This window comes from Pseudopipra pipra, chromosome 3 (assembly GCF_036250125.1).
Source record: "Pseudopipra pipra isolate bDixPip1 chromosome 3, bDixPip1.hap1, whole genome shotgun sequence".
NCBI classification, from domain to species: Eukaryota; Metazoa; Chordata; class Aves; order Passeriformes; family Pipridae; genus Pseudopipra; species Pseudopipra pipra.
The window spans coordinates 82,217,655-82,236,915 of NC_087551.1; the positions used below are offsets into that span (position 1 = coordinate 82,217,655).

The window sequence follows — 19,261 nt, forward strand, 5'->3', positions numbered from 1 at the left end:
CCAGGACTTCCAGGTTTCCAAGTTCTGTATTTTTGAGCCTTTTTTTTCCATTTTCCTGTATATGCTAGCTTCACGTTTCCTGTCTATTCCATTTCTCCTAGTTATTTTGATGCCAGCTGAAGAATTAATCTAGTATGTTGAAATATCTGCAGTTGATTTAATATCTGGACTGAATATCTTGCTAGCAAGAAGCACAGATGTATATATGGACAAACAGCTTCAAAATACCTCGACTGCTTCCTACATTTTAAAGCCACATTTAAATTGAGGGAGATGACACAAGTATTTACTTGTCTTTTAACTGATTGCTAGAGTATGCTGTGATGCTGGAACTAGTAATTCCGGTTTTTGGAAATTCCTGTTGAGGTGGGTTTTTTGGCTGTTTAGGTTTTTTGGTTTGTTTGTATAGAAATCTTACTTTGGAAAGAACTTTTAGTCTGTATTGAGGCAACTTTGTCAAGTACAACATTCTACTTGGGGTCATTTATAGTAGTGCTGTGAGTTCTTTGGGTTGGGAGTGGGAAGAAGAGTGTAGCTGTCAAATTGTTTACTGTCAAACGTGCAGGAAGGTGAGTATTACTAAAGCAGGTGGAAAAAGAGATAAAGCTGAGAGATAACACGAGTATAAAAGTGCAAAAAGCTGCCTTCATCTCCTCTTCTTCTTCCCTCCTCTGGTTCTTTCGTGCTTTTAATATGTTGTTATCTTAAAGTGCTATAAAACCTGGATGCTAATTTATCATGGAATCATAGAATGGTTTGGGTTGGAAGAGACGTTAAGGATCATCTGGTTTCATCTCCCCTGCCATGTGCAGGGACATGTTTTCCTAGATGAGGTTGCTTAGAGCTCCATCCAGCCTGGCCTTGAACACATTCAGGGATGGGGCATCCACAACCTGTTCCAGTGCCTCACCAACCTCACAGCAAAGTTCCTCATAATATCTAATCTAAACCTACTTTCTTTCAGCTGGAAGCCATTCCCCCTTGTCCTTTCACTACACACTCTTGTAAAATGTCCCTATCTGTCTTTCCTGTATGCTCCCTTCGAGTACTGGAAGGCCACAATTTGGTCACCCTGAAGCCTTCTCTTTTCCAGGCTGAACAAACCCAATTCTCTCAGCCTTTCCTCGTACAAGAGCTGGTGCTCCATCCCTCTGATCATCTTGGTATCCCTCCTCTGGACTCGCTCCAAGGTCTATGTTTTTTTGTGCTGAGGATCCCAAAGCTGGATGCAGATAAAAAGTAGTGCCCTACTGTTGAAATCATAGAATAATTTAGATTCTGTAGTTCAGACTCCCACTCTAAGTAAGTCAAACTAGATCATTTTGCTCAGAACCTGGTCTAGTTGAGTTGTGACTGCTTCCGAGTGTGAAGATACCCCAAACTTTTTGGGCAGCATGTTTCAGTGTATAATCATCTCCATATGGGATTTTTATTTTTTTTTATATCTGTCTGGGATTTTCTATTTTGCCTCTTGCGTATGTTGCTTCTTATTGTGCCCCTCTAAGAAGATTCTTGCTGCATCTTTTCTCTACTCTCCCGTGAGGTTGTTGAAGACAACAGCAGTGAGATCTGCCCTTTGCTGACTCCCTTTGGGATTAACACCTAATCTTGGTGACTCTCTGCTGGATTTGTTCCAACCTGACAGCATCCTTCTTGAACTGAGGAGCACAAAAGTGAGAACGATACTCTGTTTATAGACTAATAGATACAGGGTATCTATTCTTCATTTATATGAAGAATGAATTCCTCTGACTGCCTTGCTATACTTTTTGTATTATAGCCCAGGATGCAGTTGGCTGCCTTTGCTGCCAAGGCACAGGCTGATGACATCTTCAACTTCTTGCCAACCAGGACTCTGCAGGTTCTGCTTTCTCTCTGCAGAGCTGCTTTCTTGCGAGTCAGCCCCTGGCTTGTACCGCTTTGTGGGGCTGTTCTCTTCCAAATACAGGACTTTGTACTTGCTGTTGAAATTCATTGGTTCTCAGCTGCACATTTCTCTGGCCTCTTGAGGACTTCTGAGTGGCAGCGTGGTATCCAGAATGTGCACTGTCCACATCCTTTCTCCATCCATCTGTGGCCTGCTGAGGGTGTGTTTTCTTGTACCAGAGATGCTTGAAAGGATTGGTTCCAGTATCAGTCCTTGAGAACCACCACAAGTACTTGGTTTCCATTTGGACTTTGTACAGCTAATCCATTTCCAACCTATTTTACGCCCATCTTGTAGTCCATTTACTCAGTCCATGTTTTTCAGACTGAGTACAAGGATACATGTCCTGGCAATGTGCACTGTTTGTTTGGTGGGCAAATTATATTTTTTGACAAAGAGGTCAACACAGTTCATTTAAATGTCATTTTTGATGATGGATGTTGGATTCCAGATTTTTTGAGATCTTGCCCTCATTGCTTAGCGGTAGGAATCATGGTTTTTGTTGTCTTTGGAATTGTGTTCTGGGGAAAATATTCCATACAGAGAACTTAGTAGTTACTGGAATTCTCTTAGCGTTCTATAGGGGTTTTTTTGTGTCATTTTCAAGAGTTTGTGGTCACTTACAAAGGATTACCAAAACCTTAAAGAAAGTTGAGACTGATTTATTGTGATAGCAACACCCTTAGAGTTATTTGCAATACCACAGAATAATTCAAAAAAGTCTGCCAGCATTTCATAGTATGCTGTAACACTTTTTTTAGAGTTCTGGAAATTGCAGAAGTTGTCAAAGAGAGGTATTAAATCATGAGAATAGTGTCCTCTCTTCCTACTGGTGTAGGATTTTTCTTACAAAAATCCTCATCTCTTAAGGAATACAATATACCAAATGTGACTTATTTTACTAAGAGGTTAACATTTTGCAACTGCATAAAATATCATCCTGTTGGGAACTCTATAAATATTTCAAGATTTTTTTTTTCTATTCTGTTAATTCTGGTTTTATGCTATTCTTATGAATGTGGGGGGGGTGGTTACAGGATGAGTACTGAAAGTCCATAATTTTTGGGCTTACACTTGAGGAAGTAATTTCCTCTAGTTCTATTGTAGCACTGGTTCTTTTATATGAAATGCTTAATTTGAATGCGGGACAGTTGGATTTTTATCTTGAAGCCATATTCTTTTCATATTAGTTGCAAAGTTTTATAGTCAGTGCTGTTAGTGCATAACTCAGTTGGCTAATTCACATGTAAAAAAGGAAAAAAACCTTTTTTTTCTTAATAAACAACCAAAACCAAAAATGATGCACTTTTGTTTAAATGCTCAAATGTTAGGAAATGCCAGAATTAATGCCCAAACTGAAGTTCCATTAAGTTCTAGTAGTTAGAAATGAGCATCAGTGTCTCCTTTAGTCACAGTATCACACTTAAAAACAAATTCACCATTGCATTGTAATGCCTTTCTTCTGGAAAAACCATACACATTTGTTCAAATTGCCTACTGGAAGTTTGTACTTCACAATGTGATGTAGGAGAATGCTCTGTCTGTGACTTTCAGTCTCCTTTTCTCCCTTTTTCCAGGTGCACCAGTAGAAGTAGCCCAGGTCTGGAAGACCATGTTGTGGATTCTCCTCAGCTGGAGAATCATAAGTAAGTTTGACAGTGGCTTAGATTCTGGAGCTTGTTTTCTGTGTGTTGTGCTGACTTTGCTCTTGATGTTGCCTCTTAATGTTTTTTGTGTTTTTTGCAGTCCTTGGTCAGCAGCGTCACCAGCCAGCTCTCCTGTGATGGCACCTGTCATGTTTTCAGCTATTGTAGAGGAAGAGCTCCAGCAAGAGGCTGCTCTTATTAGGAGCAGAGAAAAACCTTTGGCTTTGATCCAGGTAAAGTGCCAAGTTACTGCTGCTGTAAAGTAACACAGTGTGTTTCCAATGGCTGTTTCAGAGATCAGTTATTAGTATTAATTATGTATTAGTACATACATTTATATGATAATGTTAAATATAATTTAATAATAACTTTACATTGCTCCTTGATAAGGTAGGCCTGTATTAAAGTCAGATTGACTACTGAGTCCATGATAAATATATTCACAGTATCAGAGAATGGTTGAAGTTGAAAGGAACCTCTGGAAATGTCTAATCCAAATCCCTGCTCAGAGCAGGGCCAGTCAGATCAGGTTTCTTCAAAGTTGCCATGCAAGGATGGAGACTAATAGCCTCTCTGGGAAACCTATTCCAGGGACCACTCTCACAATAAAAGACTTTTAAATGCAATTTTCTGTTTTTCAATCTGTGCCCTTTGCCTCTTCTCCTATCTTTGGGCACCACTGAGAAGAGCATGGCTCAGTTGTATTTATTGTCACCTGTCAGATATTTATACACTTTGATAAGATCTCCCAAAGCCTTCTTTTCTCCATGCTAAACAACTGCAGTGTGCTCAGCATCTCTTCAGTGTCAGATGCATCAAGCTCTTAATCATTTTTTGCCTCTTCAATGGACTATCTCCAGTATATCCGTGTGTCTCTTGTGCTGAGGAATCCAGCAGTGGACCCAGTGCTCCAAATGTGTCTCACCACTGCTGAGTAGAGGGAAAGGGTCATCTATCTCATTTTGATGGGAATGCTGTCCCTCACACAGCACAGAAGGCTGTCATACTTCTTTGCCATATGCACACGTTGCTGGCTAAAAGTCAGCTTTGTCCACCAGAACTCCAGCTGCTTTTATGCTGGGCTGCTTACCAGCTTGTCGACTCCCAGTGTGTACTGGTGCCTGGGATTATTCTTCCCAGGAGCTGGACTTTGTGTTTTCCTTTCTTGAACTTCATGAGGTTCCTTGTAGCTCATTTCTCCCGTGTGTCTGGGTCTCCCTGAGTGGCAGCACAGCTGTCTGGTATATCAGCCACCCCTGCAGCCTTGATGAGGGTACACTGTGTTCTATCATGTGGGTTATTGATGAAGATGTTAAACAGTGCTGACCCTAGTCTCAGTATTGGTGCTAATACCTGGCATCTAGCTGGACTTTTTGCCACTGGACACAACCCTTTGAGATCACAAGTTCAGCCAGTTTTCAGTCTCTCACATGCCATTTATATGGTCTGTTCTTAGGCTTGTCCACTTAAGCTCTTAGTCCCTACTTAAGCTGTAACACTTTCCTAGGGATCAAGATGAGGGTTGCTGATAAGTAGTCACCCTATTGCGGTTTTTGAATGTAGCACTGACATTTTGATTCCTTCAAGTTCTCAGGAACCAATCTTTCAAAGATTTTTTTTTTGAGAGTGAGGCTTGCAGATATATTAGCCAGCTCTTATCTCAGGGGCTTGAGATTGCTGAAGACTGATCTTGCCACTAAAGACCTAGATGAAGACGACTGTTGGGTCCCTAGCCTTTTCCGTGCCTTTGTCATTCAGCAGTTGTCTTTTTTTGCTACTGTAGAAGCTTTTTTTGTTGCCCTTCAAGTTCCTTGACAGATTCCGCTACAAATGGGCACTGACTTTCTTAATTCTGTTCTTGTGTGCTTACAGTGTCTGTGTTTTCCTTCTGTGTCACCTTTCTCTGCTTCTACCTCTTATATGCTTCCTTTTTGTTTGAGTTTTGTCAGGAGCTCTTTTTATGTCCATGCAGTCCTCTTGCCACTCTTGATGGGCTAAGAAGCTCATTGGCATGAACCATTTCTGAGCTTGGAGGAGATGATCCTTAAAATCAACCAGCTGACCTGGACCCCTCTGCTTTCTGAGACCATAACTCTTGAATTTTTTCCAAGCAGACCCCTTCAGATCATAGTCTTCTCTTCTGACGTCCCAGGTTGTTATTTGCTATTTGTCTTGTTCCCAACTCTCAAGATCCTGAGCTCCAGCATCTCATTGTCATTGCAGCCAAGGCTGCCCTCAACCTTCTTATCCCTGACGAGTCCTTTTTTTGCAAGTATGAGATCCAGCAGAGTGTCTCCCTTGATCAGCTCCTTGATCATCTGTGTTAAGAAGTTTTCACCAATGCAAACCTCCTGGACTGCTTGTGCCCTGCTGTGTTGCCTTTACAGCAGATACTATGGTGGTTCAGTTTCCCATGAGGATCAGGGCCTGAAAACATGAGGTTTCTTCAAGTTGCCTGAAGAAAATCTCACCTACTACTCCTTCCTGATTGGAGGTCTGTAACAGCCATTCATTCAGGACCAGTAAAGCCAGTTCATAACTATGCCAGTGTTGTAAATGTAGATCTGACACTGACATACATGTTCTTTTTTTTTCTTCCAGATCGAGGAGTGTGCAATTCAAGATTTATTAATCCACTATGAAGCTTTTGACAACCCTGATGAATTTGTGACTGTTGAAAGGGCTTCACAGGGACCTATAGCTGCACCTATGTGGAACAAGCACTAATGTGTACTCTTCAAAGTCCTCCCTTACACAGTCTTCACAGTTGTATGTGCACTTTTGAAGTTTTAATTCTTGCTACAAGTAAAACAGGACTGGAAGAATAAGAATCATGAAACTTTTAACATCAGCATTAAAACACTGCCCATAATCACTAGGTATTTGTTAGAGAGAATGAAATAATATGTTCACTGTGTCCTTTTCCCACAGTATCTATTGTATGTATGTTTTGAGAGAATTTCTTTAACAAGACATACTATTAGTAATGTTACATGAAGCTGTAGATTGGGAATGCATTTGCTAATCTTAAATTGTAAGGGTTTTTTGTTAAATTTTCAGGTGGCTGGAAAGTGAGTGCTTATTTTGTGATTTAATGTGGAATTGAATGTGCAGAATTACACACTTGAAAAGTTTGGGGGATAGTATGTCCTTTAGAGCTTTCTGACCAATTGGGAATATTGGAAAAAAGTTTGTGCTTGAACTTTGTGTAAAGGTACAGTTTGATGATGCAGTTTTCCTTAAGTTCCGTGTGCCAGTACTGGTTCTCTGGTTGCTGTGGCCAGTACATTTCATTGTTGTGCCCCAGGCTGTTCCCAAGTGCCCGGCCTTTGCCTTCTCCTGGCTCAATTGTATATGTTTTCCACTGTTGTGAGATCAGCCTTTGAGCAGTGAGCTCTGTCATGAAGTAAAGCACACAGTTGGCTAGAACGTGGCGGCACTTAATTAGCCCATCTATAGTCTTATTCTGGTAAATATGGTACAGTTTTAGAACCACTGTGTTTGAGGAACAATTCACTTGAAATGCTGAAGGAAATAAATCTGAGCATGCATTATTAAAGCTATAGAGATAAGTGCTTGACTGGGAATTTGCAAACACCTAACCTTCAAAGATTATCATAGATGGCTTTCAATAGTGTGTTCCAAAGTTCTCTGTGCCTGGTTGAAACAAATTTGTATATAAAAAAAAAGAAAAAAAAAAGGTAGCCTTATCTGCAATATTCTGTCTAGTTTGTCTTGTTTGTGTAGGTGTGTTTGAACTTGTACTTTCTCAGTAGTGTTAGTACTTGCAAACTCTGGAAAACTGGAATTGAGAGAGCTATAGAAAATGAATGTAGAGAATTGATCACTGTGTGATAAAAGAATCTTGAAAAAACCTACGTAGATATGTCTTAATGATTTCAGGTCAAGCTACACCAAAAAAATTCCCCACAAAAATTGTAAACAAACGCAATAAACCATAAAATCTTGATTTACACAAAGTTAATATACTTCTATGTGCTGTCTATATATAATCAATGATTTAGGTAACTGCAGAGTGATCTAAAAGTATTTCTTTTCTGTATGAAACAAGAACTGTAGGCATTTTGAAGCTGCACAGGCGAAAAAAGATGTAACTCTTAATTCTGTTTTAAATTCTACTGGTGATTCATTCACTATACTGATGATACTGCTTGCAGTAAGGGCTTTACTTGATGCACTGCAGGGCTTTAGGGCCTGCTGAAACTATACTTCTGATTTAAAAGGAAGCTTATGTACTGTGAGAAACAGCTATAAAAGGAAGTGGACCTTTCCAGGTGTGAACCCAATTTGTTATCAAATGTAAAATTATTGTAAAGTTCTTAATTTGTGGGGGTTTTTTTCTTTTCAAAATATGCTGTTTAAAATCTCATTCTCCTGATATTGTAAGAGGATTGATGCTTCCACTGTGCCAGGGAGCTTGACTGCTTTAAGTTCTGGGTTTATTGTCACAGTTTGTTTAGGCATCATCACTTATATGTAATACTCCTAAACAAAAATAAGGAATGATCAGTGTGCCACTCTTCTTGAGCTGAGAACGTTTTTAAACTGTTGTGGTAGAATAGCTTAAAGTTAAGGCTAAACTGTGACACAGAAGGTTGGCATTTTCTAAGTCAGATGCCCAAGTTTGTGACCTTTCTCATAATGCTAAAAATGAATTCCGTCTTTGTTCACTCAGCTCTAATAATGGCTTGTCATTTCTGGGCTTATTAATTCCTTTAACTTGCACCAAAAGAGGGTGGAATTCCCAGGTTCCTACAAACATAAAGCAACACCTCAGAGTTTGCAGTAAAAACCAATATTTAGCATACAGATATATAGTTTCCAGGAAATGTATTATGGCTAATTAGTGTAAGAAATGCAAAGTTATCAAAAGGATTCTAGTGAAATATTTGTTATATCTCAAACCAACCAACCCCTAAAACAGGTTTCTTGAACAACAGTAAGCATTTTGTCTTTTCTTCATCGTTCATTATCCCCAACCTCAGTCACTTCTTAAAAAATGGAAGGATAAGTAAAACTTGCAAATGTTTTCACATTAAAATGGAGAAAAAAATACATCTAAAATTCTAATAGTACTGCACTGCCTTCAGCATGTGCTATTATAGTCGTGTCAAGAAATTTGAGGAATGTATAACTTTTCTGCATTGTATATTGAAATGAAAATGGAAGTAAAGTAGGAGACTTCAGTCAATTGGAGAACCTTAACTGCTTTTGTTCCTCAAGAGGAGAGGTTTTTTTTTAGTGAATAATCTGACAGTAGAGTATCGTTGAATGGAATCTCCATATAAGGACTGATTATACAATCTTTCACAGAAGAGCATTGACAAAAAAATTACTAAATTTCCTAATTTGACTTGTATAAATCTTGATGATACCTTCCTACCATATGTTTTTTAACTGAATTCCCCATTCCCTGCCCCTTGTGATTGGTGTCATTTATAGGTGGCAACAGGACCTTTTAAAAAGCTACGTATTCTAAAATGAAAGCATTCACGAAGGCTCTACTGCAATAGTCAAGTTGTGGAACTGAACTTCTTTAAAAGCCTTTGGACTTTGAATGATTTTGGTGTCCGTTTGTGTCCCCATGTCCTCCCATCCCCCTCTTTTCTTTTTTTGTAAATAATACAGCGAGAGACTCTTTGAGCTCTTTTGAAAGTGCTCAACTTGAAGTTCATTGATTGTTCTGCTATTGTAATCACATTTTGCAGCCCCTTTGCAATCTGAACTCTTTCTTACCCAAAGAATTGCTTACTCTAATGTGAAGACAACACAAGTCAGAGTAGAACACTGGATTCTTAGATCTCACTCTAAATATAAAGGTAAAAGATTTACACTGGAATTAAGTAACTTAAACTCTTAAGCCTTGACTTGCATGATGTCATCAGAGAATGTTCCTTTCCAGTAACAGGAACTGGTCAATTAAAGTATTAAAAGATTTCAGAATGGATTCCATCCATTTTACTCCAAAGAAAGTTTGTAAAGCTCCACCAAAGAGCCTGTTAGTTAAACCAAAGGGAAAGTTTTTCTCTCTTTAACATGTGATGTTCTGTAGCCTGGTCAAGTGAGATGTTAAGGCATCCAAAAGGCAAATCCCTCATGTCAAGACTAGAGCTGTGGCAGACCTCATAAGTGCCAAGAGGGCAGAGACTGTATTTGTAGAATTTTAGGTGTCTATCCTTGAAAAAGAACTTATTAATTGTAGAAGGCCAACAAATTCACACACATACAATACATGTATGGAAAGGCTTTTAGCAATGGTGCAGCAAAGGTATTTGAGTTCAGAGAGTTCCCTTAATGTTTGTGAGAGATTTTTCTTGGATGAGAGAGTTGCATCTGACACAAACTCTACCTAGAAAGTTTTTACTTTTCAGGAAACTTTCCTGAACTATGATTTATATCATGGCACCAAAAAAATACCAATTTTGTAGCAGCTTTCAGATGGATAAGACCTACGTGGACTTATGTTACAGTAGTGCTTCAGCACTAGGAGCCTTGAAGGCCTTTTCTGGAGGAAGGCAGTTGGATGTAAAGAAACAAGCATCTTCTGGAGATGAAGATACTCCTCAGGTGAGCTATCTTTATTGTTCCAGCAGCAGTTCTGCCTTCTTTCCCCCTTTCCCTTCCTTTCCCCCCTTTTTTATTCTCCCTTTCCCCCCTTTTCTCTTTTATTCTCCCTTTTGCCTTTTCTTTTGCTTTTATTTCTCATACAGAATGCTATTTCTTTAGCATGGCCTTTTCCCCCTTTTTTTCTCTCTTAGCACTTGAATAAAATGAGAAAAGAAATTGAGCAAACTTGCAATGGCTTCAGATAAGGATTGGCAGGAACTAATACTAACATATTATACTAATAAAAGTTGAAACTCTGCTCTGTAGGTCAGCCTTGAAGAGTGTACTGAAGTTTATCAAAGTGTTGCTTAAACCATGTTGTATTTCCTGTAATTCGAGTGACTGAAATGCCAGCAGTCTTCTGTTCGGATGTGATGTGTATGGGTATCAGGGCCTGAAAGCGGGCCTTGAGGTAGGAGTTATGTGACTAAGCTGCTGTTGCAGACAGTAAAGAGGTCGGCAGTTGAGTCAAGGGAGTGTGAAGATCCAGGAGTGGGCTTCTGAGGGCTGCTCAGTGGAGTTCTCTCCAGGCTCTGGTGCCTGCCTTGGATGGGTCTTCTCCAGCTCCATTCAGACCACATGAAGGTACTTGAATTTGCATGTCTCAGCCTTTCCAAAGAAGGAAAAGAACTTTTTGGTTCATCTTTTTACAGGAACAGCATGAGTTTGTCAAAAGCATGAGGCTTTGTGCAAGTGCATTTTCTTTGGGTAGCCCTTCTTGGAGGATGCTTTTAATACCCAGTCAAAACCTTCTATAGGATTAATAATTTCACAGTGGGATAACAATATTCTCATTCAACTGCATTTTTTTGAGAAGAAACTGATCCAGAAAGTTCACAAGGTCTGAGTTAAGGGATGGTTTAGAACAGATAATCACACTCCCCTTGATCCTGATTTTTAGAGTTGCTTTAAAATACGTTCTTTTAATGTTTGGGGTCAATTCTTCCAAATTGTGCATAAACTGTTCAGATAATGAAGGGAGTAAAACTGTTAAAAGCCTGGGTATGTTTTATTGGTTTTTTTCTTCTGATTTCATTTGCATAAAGGATATGGCATGCATGAGAACCAGATAAGTAAGCAAACAAACAAAAGGCAAATTTACCTTAGAGCAGACTGAAACAGATCCACTGTGTTTTCTCTCAAGTACTAATGTACAGCTGGGGGAAAGCCGAGAGTCAGTTCTCTCCCTTCTCCTAATAAAAAATAATCATAATTTTCATGTATCATTCTCAAATAAGAAAGTAGGCAGGAAATATGGGCCCAAAAGTTTTTTTTTATCATTCTCAATACTTCCAGATTTCTTCACCTCCCCCCCTTCCATATTCTTTAAAAGTTTTTTCAGGAAGATAAGGAGAATGCAACTCCTGAGTCTGTGTTCTTAACTAATTTCTCACAGCACTAAAAATATTTACAGGTCTCTGTCTCCTCGAATTGAAGTGCCATTAAAGAAAAAGATGAGTCTTCTTCATCTAGTCATTTCACTGTTCTGTAATTCTGTGGGAATATGTCACGTACGTTTGTCAGGCACTGGACCCTGACTACAGGAAAATAGCTGCCTGTGCTATAGGTTACATTGTTGGGAGGGTGCCAGGTGCCCTTTGCTTTAAGCACAGCAGCTGTACCTGCATGAGCCTGGCTGCTGTCCCTATACAGGAGGTGAAGAGGTCATGAGAGCTGCACAGGGAATACAAGCTACTTGCTCCTGCTCAGCTCTCTCCAGTCATCCTGATTCATCAGCTGTGACTGCCTTCAGTGTGACTGGGCTTCTGTGGGTATTTTTGATCTTCTGCTACAGGTTTTTTTCTGAAGGGAACCCTACCACTTCAGCACTTCCTGGTGAGAACTGTGCTCATGCCATTTGGTGACAGAATACTGGGAGCAACTGCTGATACATTAGCATAAACCAAAAAGATATAAAGGATGTATTAAGCGTAAAGCTGTTTTTTGTTTTCCTTATACGCACATACAGATATTTTTGCTTACCCTGCCTTCTATATGCTGCCTTTATTGCAATAGAAGGGAAAAATATGCAGAATATAAGTCTTTTTTCCCCACTGTATTTTAAGATGTTTACAAGACACACTGTCCACGTTCATGGATACTGCAAAGATGGAATGAGCTGTGAGTGCAGCGGGGTTTCCGGGATCGCATCTTTGTGTTACACATACAGCTCGTAGCAAATGGGCTGAAGGAGAATGTGTGTGCATGCACGTCTGCATAGCCATATTTGCTTGTCTTTGTAGAATTAGAATATATTGCACCACTTCAACAAATACAGCTAATGTGTTATCTCTTCCCTCCATCTGTGTGTACTGAGTGGTAGTGAACCTTTTCATCTGAACTTTATCTCTATGCTTTGCAAATGTTAACAATTACGTCTCACTGTATTTGTGAGGTACACTAACTGTGGACTGTTACCCAGCTTCCAGGTGGTGGCTGTCAGCACACAAGTAGGAATTTGGTTAGTCTAAGGTTAAATGTACTCATTTATGGTCATGTCCTGAAGGAGAGTCTGTAAGTTTTTTTGTTCCAGTCCCATGTGGAGACTGTAGCTTTTCTGGGATCAGCTATTAGAAATTCCTTTCAACCAAAACTTGTTCTTCTCTTTTTCTGACCATCTTTATAAAGCAAGTGCATCTGCTGCCAGAACATGCTCCTCTGGGCTCCCAGCTGTTTGGTTATATCTGTTCATTACTGTTCTGAAGGGGCTGTAAGCCCTTCACAAGCTGATCAGGTCATATTTCTCTTTTGTTTTGTTTCCATGTTCATGAGCAATTTCTAGTCTTGTAAACTAATGTTTTTGTAAAAAGTGCTTGACCTGTTATTGACAAGTCTATGATGGTTGTGATTACAAGTTTTAGTGTGATGATGTCACTTTAAATAGGGAAGCTTAACTAGTTGAACTGGTAATGATGAATTTCTTGAGGGAAAGCACACAAACCTATGGCAGGAACTGCACAAAATAATAAGTACCACTTAGGTGGAGAAGTGATGGGCTGACTGTAAGGTGTCTGAAAGTGAACTGCAAAGAGAAGAAAATTGAGTTTATGTCCTCTGTGGTTTCTTGTTCATGTCGTAGAAGTAGTTTTACAGTACATCTTTTACATATTTCTGCACATCATTTTTTTTTGCATCACAAGTTCAGTCCATCTCTATGTTAAAGATATTGTATTATCTTAGTACTATCAGGACAAGAAAGAAGCAAAGAGAAGGTGAAGATTTTAATCATAACGTGTATTCATCTCAACACAGATATTCTCTTTGAGGTGTTTAACAGGTAACATCTTTCATCTAACCTGTAAGAACAGGCAGTAAACAACTTCTGAGTCTCTAAAATGTCCTCTTGTAAATCTAGGAAAGTTTTGACCTGAAATTCCTGTTATTTGAAGCAATAAAATTAAAATTATTCCCAGTACTTAAGCTGGGGGCAGGGGGAGTGGGAGTGGCAGAAGAGAGACAAGGAAATGGTTAAACATTACAATAAAATAAAATAAAAAAAAAGGCATGAGCATAACTTGATTGTTTGAGGGGAAAAGAGGAATATATTTAGATTTCAAAGCATGTGGTATTATTTGATACGTGTAAGATTTCAGGGCTGGACAGCAGTGCAAGCAGAGGTGGAAGTTGCACTCCCAAGGGCACCCTCTCTTCTGTCTGGAATTCTGAAAACTCATTGTAAGTTGCAAGCTGCAATTGTTTATGCTGCCCTTTATTCACTTTCATCTTACAATTTCCAACCTCTTCTTTCCTAGAAACAATAAATTCAGGTTTTATTCAGGCCTTTTCCCCCTGTTCCTTTGAAGCTTCAGAAGGAGCAGCAATAACTGAGGGTCTAGTGTTGAAAACCATTGCAAAATGAAGGTAACTACTGACCTGGTGCAAACTTTTGTTAGAACATGAAATCACTTTTTGCAACATCTTTGTCTTGTCCTGTTTTGCAGAGGTCAGCATAAGGTTGTCTTCCGTTACCTTTCTGTCGCACAATGTTGGAAATCACAATGGTTACATCTGTAGTCGGGGGTTCCCTCTTGGTAAGCTAGTTCTCTCACCAAGGGAAAAATTAAATGCCCGTGCTTTTGGAATGTCTAGGAATGTTTAAGGGACAGGCTTTCCAGTTGGAGTGTTCAGAGGCTGCATTCAAACAGCTGGATCTTTGAAGGGGAATGGCCCTAAATTTGGGAGGAAACACAAGTAGAACAGGTAATGCCTAAAGACTAATGCCATCAGTCTTAGTACATCTGTCTCCTTTTCATTTTATGAGGAGAGTGTTCCCATTTCCCTCCACTTTGGATGAGACAGCACTGATGGATCAAAGAAATCTTTACTGGTGTATTCATCTTAGGCCTCACAACCTACTTGTGTCCATGTTTCTGTGTTAGTAAGATTCTAGGGGGAAAGCCGTCAGAGTTTGCTTACTGACAGTGTACTGTTTACTTGTTTCAATTGTTTCATGAATGGGAAAGGAGCTCTCTCTGTTCACCACCTCCCTTCACATCCGCATTTATATGTCCTTCTCAGCTTTACTTAAAGGAGTTGTTGATAGGGAATGTCTGCATGGTCAGAATTAACTTTAAACAAGAGTTTAAAACAGATTACCATGTCATTCATTGTATAACATTATAATATATATATTGCTATTACTGTGGTTCTGTTGGGGTGAGGTCTTGACCAGATTCTCAGAAACCTTACTGCAGGGACAGAAATATGAAAGTCCAGCAAGCTCTTAAAGCTTTGTTAGCACAAAATGTGTTGTATGTTAAATAGGAAAGGAAATTAATTTATGAACTATTGAAGACGATCTACTTTGGGTAGGACTTCTTATCTGTACTATGGTAAGATGGGTATATTGGAGAAAAGGAACTCTGAAAAGAGAATTTCTGCATCAGTTCTTTTTAGGCAAGGAAAGCACAGGAACTTAATCTCCCTGTGAAGGTAATGCAAGGAAGTTTATGCCTTTTAAAGGAGCAATGTAATGGACTGAAAATCAATGCTTTGCCTTATCACATTTATACTTATCACTGTTCCTTTGTTTTCATCTTAGTCGAACTGGGTTATCCTGAAGGACTGTAAAGCTGTTTACTTTAGTAATCTCTGGCTACAAAGCTGAGGAATATTTTGAAAAATCAAATGTTTTGGCAAGATAGTTCTCTGTAAACCTATCTGCTTTAGGCTACTGCTTCACAAGTTTTTTGCTTGGGAGAATCATGGCCAGCCCCAACTTAGGTAGTGGGCATGTGGCTATGTGGAAATAACAAACTTACACATTCTGCTCTTTAATATGGTCCTGTAAACAACTGTACACTGCATATCATGGCTAGATATTCACTAAACTATGATGTGTGGATCAGGACTTTTGTTTGTTTGTTTTGTTTGTTTCATGATCTGTTCTTCGGGGTAGGTTTTTTTGGTTTGCTTTTTTTGGTAAATGTCACCACTCCATCCAGCCACACCTCCCCCCCCCAGGTGAAGCTACAGATGAGAAATGAGAAGTATAGAGACACTGGCTCTGGTTAGGGATTGTGGACTAGCATATGAAGAGTCTCCTCCCACTTAAGTCCAAGGAAAATTTAGGTTGAATCAAGTGGGAGTAGTTATGCCTTGCATTATTATTTGGACACTTATTTTCAGCAAGGATGATGGGTCAGGTAAAAACTGTTGGAAATGTCACTTTGTTTCATTTTTGTCAGTTCTGGCATTTGGGAAGAAACAGGAACAGTTCCATGTTTTCATTCTGGAAATATTAGTAATAGCTCATAGTGGCTGGAGGAGATGCAGTGGGTAGAACAGGAAAGTACAAACACATGACAATTGAAAGATTTATCATAGAATAAAAGTTGATCTTTTATTTATTGAGAACATTAATCAATGTCCGTTCTGGAAGAAGGAAGATTTTATGAATAGGAATTTAATATTTCTTTAATTAACATATTAAAAGTGACATCTGTAAGTTCAGGGTTGGATGTTCGTAATGCTTCTTTGGACTCTGAAGCAATATACTGACATCCAGCAGATTCAAGAGCTGGTTTATGGACTCTTACTATTGTCTAGATATTTCTCTCATTTTTAATAACATCTCTTTTGGATTCTACTGCTGACAGCATAATGATGATTAATTTCACATACTGGATGTTGAATTCCAGTTCATGGGAAGAGAAACTAAAGCCTAAGTGAAAGTGTGAAACAGAGATGAAAAATGAATTCACAGAGTTCTATGTCCTGTCGAGCTGTACATACAGAGTATTTCTCTTGCAGTTTCTCAGATTTTAATCAGATGCTAGTTTTTCAGCCCTGTTTCCCCCCAAAGTATCTGTACCTTGAATATCTGCTAAAAGTATGGCTGCTTCTTCATGTACTCTCCTGTGGTGGTGCAGCTGTGGTACAGTTCAGCTGTTGTAGATGCAATGTATCGAACTTGAGCCTTTGCAATATTTCTGGCATTCTTCTATTGGTTTGCCATTTTGGATCAGGCTGAAAGGGAGAAAAAGAAATTCAGTTGCATTTATTTTAATGTCTTATGCATTGAACTGACTGAAACGCTGCCTTGCAGTAATAACATTATGAAGGTCTGGGTTAAGGTTCTATCATGGTATTTTGATGGTAAGTACTAATTATACAGTACAGAAAGCTTGCTTGAGTAGAAAAGACAAAAAAGCAAAAATTATTTTCTCATTAAACCATTTCATGCTCTTGACCTGTGACATGGAGGTTATGGTAACTCCTAGACAGTGGTATGGAGGTATAGGCAGCTAAGCAGCAAAGAGGAGGATGGAGAGCAGACTGAAATCAGGAACCAGTTTCATTCTCATGCACCCTCACATAGTCACATCCATGGCAGGAAATGCTTCCAAATGAGCAGAGAAAATTTCAGGCAAAATTGACCTGGTCCCCTGTGGCTAAAAGTATTTCAAGCATATAAATTATCACAGAGACTCTTTTGGTTCCCTCCTGTTCTGTGTGAGACAGGAGTGAGACAAGAATTCATTGTCCTGGTTCTGTTTCTTCTTGCACATGTGCTGTCTTCACCAAGTAAAAAGTCCTGAAAGTTGTTTTCAGTTTTTTTACATAAGATCATAGCTCCCTATTCAGGGAGACTGCATCACTTGTGCTTCTGTCACATTAGTTTGAGACAGTAAATTTAAAATCAAATCATGTTGTCTTAGGGTAGATTAGATGACTTCTTTATATGTTTGTGTCATGGTTTAGTCCCAGCCACCAACTCAGCCCCACACAGCTGCTTCCTCACCCCTGACCAGTGGGATGGGGGAAAGAATTGGAAGGGTAGACGTGAGAAAACTTATGTGTTGAGATAAAGACAGTTTAGTAGGTAAAGCAAAAACTGCACATAAAAGCAAAGCAAAACAAGGCATTCATTCCCCACTTCCCATGGGCCAGCAGGTGTTCAGCATTTCCCAGGAAAACAGGGCCCCATCACTGGTAATGGTGACTTGGGAAGACAAATGCCATTACTGTGAACATCCCCTGCTTCCTTCTTCTTTCCTAGCTTTATGTGCTGAGCATGATGCCATATGGAATGGAATGTTGCTTTGGTCAGCTGAGGTCAGCTGTCCTGGCTGTGTCCCCTTCCAGCTCCTTGTGCCCTTCTCAAAAATATGAAAACATCCCTGTATTATCAATACTGTTTTCAGCACAAATCCAAAACACAGCCCCATGCAAGTTAATATGGAAAAAAATTGACTCTATCCCAGCCAAAAGCAGCACAATTTGTCAATACAAAATTATCTCTAACCTGAGCAAACACAGTGTTCTCCATACTAACAGTGATTCACTGAAGTGCTCAGTCCTACACTGAAGGAAATTTGTAAGTAAGTTCTTTCGTGTATGTAGCAATATCTCCCAGGGAGAAAGATTGATGCTTACAGAGCTTTTGTATTTCTAGCAGATCTGGGCTTCTTGGACACTTCGTAATCATCTTTCTTCTGAATGATCAGTCCTACTTTTGTTTCTGTCTGTGGACATGCTAGAGCCAGTGACCTCCATAGATGTTTAGGTTGAAATATTTCAGCATTGATGTTGTCAAGGAAGAGGGTTTTTTTCAATTAAAAAAGGTATTCTTTGGGATTTTAATAGAAGATTTGGTTTTCCTCCATATGTGACAGTGATATGGTGGTAATGTTATATACACATATTTCTACAAACTAACTGCAAGAAAACAACCATACTCTTCCACTGAAATACTATGGGTCTTTTTTCTTCCTTTTTTTCCCTTTTTTTTTCTTTCCTTTTTTTGTGTTTTCTCCATTTTTTCCATTTTGTTTTTTTCTTTTTTTTTTTTTAAATTTTTAAATTTTTTCCTTAGTTTTTGATGTTTAAGTTTTTTCCCTTCTTTTTGGTTTTTTTTAACCCTGTAAAGATTAGTCTGTAGCTAACAATACTCTAAAATATAAAAGCTGCTGCCACTGCTATGAGCTCTCATTATCTCTTTGCCACTTAAATTGACTTCTGCAAGTATCATGACCACTTAACCCAGCGTCCTGGGCAGAATTTGGCAAATCTGACTTTTCAGAAATAGCCTTCCCTCTCATAGTGGCTCTGACTTTTTACAACCCTTTTGTTCTTGATGATCCACTCATCTTTTAAGCAATGCTTTCAGTCTGATTCTGCATGTGACTCTTGTCTCTGTAGTTCTTTCCTTTGTGGGCACAGAGAAGAATTCTTCCTCCAGGTGCAGGTGGGGACAGGGGCAGCCTGACAGAATAAGGAATATATGCACTTGGGTACTTCTGCTTTATTTTCCTGTTTCCTTCTAGTGTCTGCATTAAAACTCTCAACTAGTTGGGGTGGTTGATGCTTTCTGTTTCATTGTGAGGTCAAAGTTCTTGTTCAGTTGATGTGTTTTCTCATAGCAAGGCCACTCTGCCTCAGCAGTTAGCTCTCTACCTCTTAGTCACTTTAGTGAAGTACCTGTTTTGATTGTGATATTTTTTGTTAAAAACCAAACAGAACAAAAAAACACACCCCAGAACTCCCACAACCCAGTAATCAACTAAGTGGGAAAAGAAAAAAAAAAGCCTCTCCTTACTGGCTAATATCCTCTCATATC

At 39.2% G+C, this 19,261-nt stretch overlaps 1 protein-coding gene across 4 annotated transcripts in view; it reads left to right on the forward strand.

Moving 5' to 3' along the window:
- IBTK (inhibitor of Bruton tyrosine kinase) overlaps positions 1-7,558 on the forward strand; it is a 55,650-nt gene extending 48,092 nt beyond the window's left edge. For 2 of the 4 annotated variants that reach the window (XM_064650060.1, XM_064650062.1), the window contains exons 27-29: positions 3,505-3,573; positions 3,674-3,806; positions 6,175-6,419. In XM_064650060.1, coding sequence (XP_064506130.1) covers positions 3,505-3,573; positions 3,674-3,806; positions 6,175-6,300 — 328 coding nt within the window. In that variant the 3' untranslated portion in view covers positions 6,301-6,419. Of the gene's footprint in view, positions 1-3,504; positions 3,574-3,673; positions 3,807-6,174 lie in introns of all 4 variants that reach the window. The other 2 variants (XM_064650061.1, XM_064650063.1) reach the window with 2 other exon arrangements.
- The last annotated feature ends 11,703 nt before the right edge of the window (positions 7,559-19,261 follow it).